At 42.2% G+C, this 6,372-nt stretch overlaps 1 protein-coding gene across 1 annotated transcript in view; it reads left to right on the forward strand.

Moving 5' to 3' along the window:
• The window catches only part of cspg4 (chondroitin sulfate proteoglycan 4), a 68,872-nt gene extending 65,746 nt beyond the window's left edge, over positions 1-3,126 (forward strand). Inside the window, exon 10 of the mRNA XM_067436627.1 lies at positions 1,221-3,126. Within this exon, the coding sequence (XP_067292728.1) occupies positions 1,221-3,013 (1,793 nt within the window). The 3' untranslated portion in view covers positions 3,014-3,126. The remainder of the gene's footprint in view (positions 1-1,220) is intronic.
• Positions 3,127-6,372: the final 3,246 nt, after the last annotated feature.

Here is a 6,372-nt window from a genome sequence, read left to right on the forward strand (position 1 = left end):
GTTCCAAAACTATGACAAAATTTGCATTTAGGAGAAAATTTACAGTCTCCCACTTCCGTTAAAATGACTTCACTTTCTTGTCAAATCTTCTGTCCAATCAAAATGCTTTCTAGAATCTAAAGCCCGCCCCCTACACTGCCGAAGCTAAGGCTGACATAATTTCTAGATGGTGAAAGGCACATAACACACTTTATATGTGATAGGAAACGATTCAGTGTAAATATGCTTTCATTTGAGGCGAATAAAGTCTGTTTTCACGGCACCCAAGCAGCGCCAAACCCCAACGGCTCAGGTCTAAATTTAGACTACAGACACTGAGTGCACAGCGCGGATCATATGCGCGAGTCCACGCAGACAACAAACATATCGACCCATTTGAATTCTGCACAGAATGCTGCATTTCAAAGCGATATGGAGGAGATTATAATGATAAACAGTGTTAGAGGAAACTGGCTTTACCAAACAGAGAAGGTCCGCTCTTGCCCTCTAGTCAAACTGTATATTAACGAAATGCTATTGGCTGTTTCAAAAAAGGGGAGGAGCTGCTAACAGCTGAAGCGTGTTTCAAGGCACTTAAGTGGGCCTTGTATGAGCTTGTATGCCTGGGTTCCTCAAATGTTGAAAGTCCACTTCTTTGCAGAGTTTAACTCCAATCCTAAGACACCTAAGCAAGCTTAACAAGGTCTTATGAGTTACTAGAAAATTACAGATGAGGTTGATCACAGTTTGTATAGCTGTGTCTTTGAGGAGTACTCAGTGTTTTTTTAAACAGCCGGAACAAGGGTCTAAATGAAGTTCCAAGTAAAAATTTCCCCCTCAGAAAGTCCCTGCTCGCGAGGTAGTACTTTTTCAAAGTTCAGGAATTTTCGGGGGCGGGACTTTGGTACTGAACATAGGGTTGAGTTGAGTTCATGCAGCATTTTGATTGGTTGACTCCAACCACCATTTTTAAGAGTCTGTTGCAGTGCATGCGATAAGAGTTGTTTGCTATTTGATTCAACAATGAAAGTTTAAAAAAAATACATCAGATGGACCGACGGTTCAGTCTTTATTAAGCTTATATGCAGAGGACAAAATCCAGAGGGAACTGTAAAGTTGGACGTAATCCTACATCACCAGACTAATTAGCCTAGGAAATTGTTCAGAGTAATTTTGGTGGAAACCCGGTTTTATTAACCACTGCTCTAACAATTAAATTATTTTGTTTTGATGTATTGCAGGTGTGTCCGTGGTGCAGGGTCAGTCTAAAGTGATCGACAAATCTGTTTTGGATGCCTCTAACCTACTTACCAGTTTGCCTGAGCAGAAGCGGAAGGGGCAGGACATCGTCTACGAAGTTCGTCGGTTCCCTGTTCATGGACGAATTACTCTCGGGGGCTCTGACCTGCCCCGTGACGCTCCACATTTCCTGCAGGACGATGTGTCACGTGGTGATCTGGAGTACTCTCACGATGACTCTGGAGCATCTTCTGATAGCTTCTCTTTCCGTGTCCATCTGAACCCAAGGGGTCGCCCCCCGCAAGTTCAGCCTGGTGCCGTGGTTCTGGAGGAGATCTTCCTGATGTCCATCAGACGGCGAGACTCAAACCCGCCAGAACTCGCAAGCTTGGACCTGCTTCTAGAAGCGCTACAGGGTTCCACGACCATCATCTCCAAAAACTACCTCAACACGGTCGACCAGGACAGCACACCGGACGAGGTCCGATTCACCATCTCCAAGAGTCCATTTAACGGATATCTCATCTACACTGACTCCGGAGACCGGATCAACCAATTCAGCCAGGAAGACATCAACAATGGGCGGGTTGCTTTCGTCAGTGATGGAAGTCTGTCCGATGGCTTCATGGAATTTATAGTATCTGACGGGAAACACCAAACGGACCCGTACACACTGCATATCGGAATCCTGGCCAGATCTCTGATACTGAAGAAAGCTCCAGAGATCCACGTAAAGCAGGGCGATGATGAGACACTAATCACTGAGGACATGCTGAACACCTCCACTGGGGGTCCAGTTGAGGAGGAGGTACTCTATAAGATTACCAACGTCCCAAAGTATGCAGCTGTAATGGTGGACAGACAGCCCACCTCTGCTTTCACACAGAAGCAGATTAAACAGGGAAGAGTAAGCGTCCGTTTCGTGAAGTCCACCTCACCGAGAGATAGTGTGGCCTTTGTGGCCCGAAGCAGGGCAGCGAACGTGTCCTCAGTCCTCAACATTACGGTTAAACCACTGGCGAAGGTGGCCCAGAATCCTCTGCTCCCCAAGGGGGCTACTGTACTTGTAGACAGAAAGTTGTTGGACGCTACACCTCTGGCCAACAAGACCAGAACATCTCCAACCTTCAGCATAATCCAACAACCTCAAGGAGCTCGGTTCATCAAGAGGGGTGGGCTGGATGATGGCCAACCAGTGAGCTCCTTCACACAACGAGACCTGGATGAAGAACGGGTAGCTCTGGAGATCTTAAACACAACTAGTGGTCAAAGTCAAGATGAAGCACGCTTCCTCCTAAAGGCACACGGCGTTCCCCCTGCGGAGTGTGTCTTGCCCTTCCACATTGTTCCATACGACCCATCTAGAGTTTATGGTGCCACACTGCTCAAAGTTCCACCGGTGTCCATTCCTGACAAGGAAACTGGTCAACCCGAGCCCAGGTGGAGAGGAGATGGTGACATGGCTTCTGGCAGCACTTTAGCCACTCCTGTGGTGTCTAGACGTAACACGCTGTGGGCTATCCTTATTCCTATCCTTGTAATCCTCCTACTCATGCTCCTAGTCGCACTACTGGCATACTACTTGGTCCGACGCAACAAAACGGGGAAGCACAACGTCCAAACAGTGGCGGCAAAGCCCAAGAATGGTGAAGTGAGTCAGGAGACTTTCAGGAAAACCGATCCTGCGAACAACATCCCCATGTCAAACATGGACTCCAAAGGGGCAGATCCCGAATTGATACAGCACTGTCGGACAACAAACCCAGCACTGAAAAAGAATCAGTACTGGGTTTGAGATGGGTTGGCAACCGGACACGTGTTTTCAAGGCCTTGAATCATTCCAGTCAGTGTTATACAGTTTTCTTGCCATTATTCATGTTAATGAATTAAATTTCAGCACATATCTGAGTTTAGGGTTTCTTAGATGGCACAACCAGATCTGTGTTGGTGCTGGTGATCTAATAGTCACATGGTCATTTTTCAGCTGAGGTTGAATTAACCGATTTTTAAGGTACTTTTGGACAAGAACATAACATGTTTGAGCAATTCTTTGTATGTATAGTCAGTAAATGGGTTAAGATCTTATTTCTCAGTGTTATTTACGTTTATGTTTTGTGAGTTGCTTTTACACACTGATCAATATATGTGTGTGTTTTTTCCCCAGCCACCTGTTTTCTTTGTGGGATTTAAAATGGCTCTGACACCTTTATGATTGCTTGTTTCAAGAAATATTCTTGGTTCAATACAAGTTAAGCTATGTTACATGATGCTGATTACCTGAGAAAATAACAAAAAGTCATGCACTTATAGTGGAAGTCTATGGGGCAAGTTGTGGCACTGGGATTAACATTTAAATACGCACAGAGGTCTAGAAACAAGATTTCAGCTTTCTACATTAACATGAGACTGCTGTGCAAAAATGACTTACTAACCTTATCTGCGAAAAGTTATCCAATCAGTTAAGATCCAAAAAGGGTTAGGGTTATCGAGTTTCTAATCCGTTGATTAGGTGTGCCTCTAGAAAAAGAGTTGGGAAACATTGATTTAGATAACTTTGCAGCTCTGATAAAATAAAAATAAAATCAGATTTTAAACCATTTGGAACACAATACCCTGAAGATTCCCATTGCAAGTGCTTTTAATAACTATTTTCTGTGGTAACTGACAGCATAATAGTCATAATATTCTTACACTGAAAGGATGGTTTGGTTTTCTGTTTTCAGCAGGGTCTGCGCAATTCTGAGGTACTCTGAGTGCACTATGTGTCAACACTCATAGGCTGTGTTCGATAATTTAGGCAGCTGACTTGTTGCCCCGCTGCCTTATCAGGCAATCACTTTGTAGGCAGCGTTTGCGCACAAAGGTACCTCACAAAACTGATTTCCGACAGACTTCTGAGACAGCTTAACGGTTTAATGATCTAATGAGCTTTGGTGTTAAATAATCAAATATTTAAAGGGGTCCTATTATACTTTTTCAACTTTAGTTAGTGTGTAATGTTGCTGTTTGAGCATTAAAAAAGAGAGGTTACAAAGCTCAAAGTCTACTCCAAAGGGAGATCATTTATTTAACAGATTCGACTTTCCAAGAACTACAACATTTTTATGGATCTTATGAAGTCATAATGTGACGCATTTAAATAATCCCCACTCACGGAATATGCAAAATAGGGGGCAGAGCCTGGCTGAGCTGCTGCGAAGTCAAACGTTTTTTCCGCGTTTCCAAAACTTATTTGTTTTACCTTCCTAAGGAAGATGAGAGTGGTTAACATTTATTTTAAACACTGTTTCTGAACATTATAACCACAATTTTTATTTGTGCGCAGCACATTATATGGAGAAAAGCTTGTTTTTTGTGACTTTTGTAAGCTTTTGCTTTTGTAAGACGGTTCACCGCTCCTTAGGAAAACTGGCCACGGTTTTGTGATCGACTACTGTTTGTATTTACTTAGTTTTCCGACAAATATCACAATTAAATGGTGGATAACATCGCATCTATAATGAATAAGAAAATTACAAAAAAACGTCCTGAGAAATCCGTGCTTGAAATCCATTCTGGACGATGCAATTGGTTTGAAATTGACGCAGTACAAAATATTTACATGGAGGGGCGGGACATTTCTCGAACACGCTAAGTGTTGCCAATCACAACACACTGGGCCAGCTAACCATTCACAGCAAATTTGTATTTCAGAAGGAGGGCCTTTATCGTAATTGGCGCGTTTGAGCCAGACTGGGGAGAAAGGTGCTGCAATAATGTAAAATATGTAAAGAATAATGCGTTTTTTGAACAATCAAGCATGATTACATATTCTAGAACAGCCCAAAAACACAATAAAGACTAAAAGAGCATAATATGACCCCTTTTATGACTATAGTAGTAATTTCTCGCTAGAAAAAAAACATCAGAAGTGGAAAACGTTGGTCAAAAAGGTACATTTACATACAAACTGACCACCAACCACAAATTTCAGACGCCACCTTTATTTAAATTTAAAGTCACAGAATGGAAAGTGCAGGATTGTGGCATATAAAAGGCAGCGAAGGATACGTCTATCAAAAATCGACCAGAGGAAGGTATTTCCGGAGACAGGAAGTTAGGTTAACATTGGAGGTGCCTTGATGCCGTCCTACCTTGGAAGGCGTCCTCCGTAGGCAGCATTTTTAAGTTTTTGGACACAGCCATTGATGGGCTGTATCTTGTTTTTTTGAACTAGCCAAAGAAGGTGGAAAATGTAAGAAAAACTTTAGATGATGAAGGTGGAAACAACATCGAGTATGTGAGGAAATCAGAAGGTACCAAGCAGGAACAACTCATTTGAAAGAGTATCAAGATATCTTTAGCTGTCTAAGCATCTTATTCTTTGTACTTCAGAGCAGATAAATCACAGAGGTCAACAACTCTGTGCTGTCCTCTACAGGTCAGATGGAGTATTACAATACAAAGCCATACTGTGGTCAATGGAGTATAACTCGAAAGGCTATGGCAGGTGAACAGATTAAACGTGTGTCTTTAGTTCTGTTAAATTATGGTGTTAATGCCAAATCATATCATGCCTGCTCAAGTACTGCTCACTTTTGACACATCCAGTGCTGCAAAATTTGATGGATCAATAGTGTAAATGAGAATTCATGTTTACTAATCATATCAGTCGTGCGAAAGTAAAACGAACAGCCTGAATGCTTTTAGTTATTTTTCTATAAATCTATCTTTTCTACTCCGTATGTTGTATTTGTTTTGTCCGTAAATGCTTTCATCCACTGCACTGATTACAGGCACTGAAGAAATGTAAAAGTTTTCTCCTCCAGAACTGCAGCCACGGACAGGAAGCGAGTCAGCAGTGGCTTTATTCAAGCTGTGTTCTGATTGGCTGCAGGGAAGATATGAGGCGATTATTCCCGTCTGCGGCGTCTATTTTCCACAGTTCAGTTCACACAACTTTTGTTTTAGGTTTAACTACAGGAAAATGATGTTGCATGGTTGGGTGAAAGTGTTTGAGCGTACACGTTTTACAGAATTATGTCTAGGGTTTACAGAAATCTATCGTTTAAGAAAAGTATATATCTGCGGTGAAGCATATGAGTGCGGCTAAAGAAATAGTTCATCAAAAATGAAAATTCTGTCATAAATTGACCCAACCTTACAGTTCTTTAA

This window comes from Pseudorasbora parva, chromosome 25 (genome assembly GCF_024679245.1).
Source record: "Pseudorasbora parva isolate DD20220531a chromosome 25, ASM2467924v1, whole genome shotgun sequence".
Lineage (NCBI taxonomy): Eukaryota > Metazoa > Chordata > Actinopteri > Cypriniformes > Gobionidae > Pseudorasbora > Pseudorasbora parva.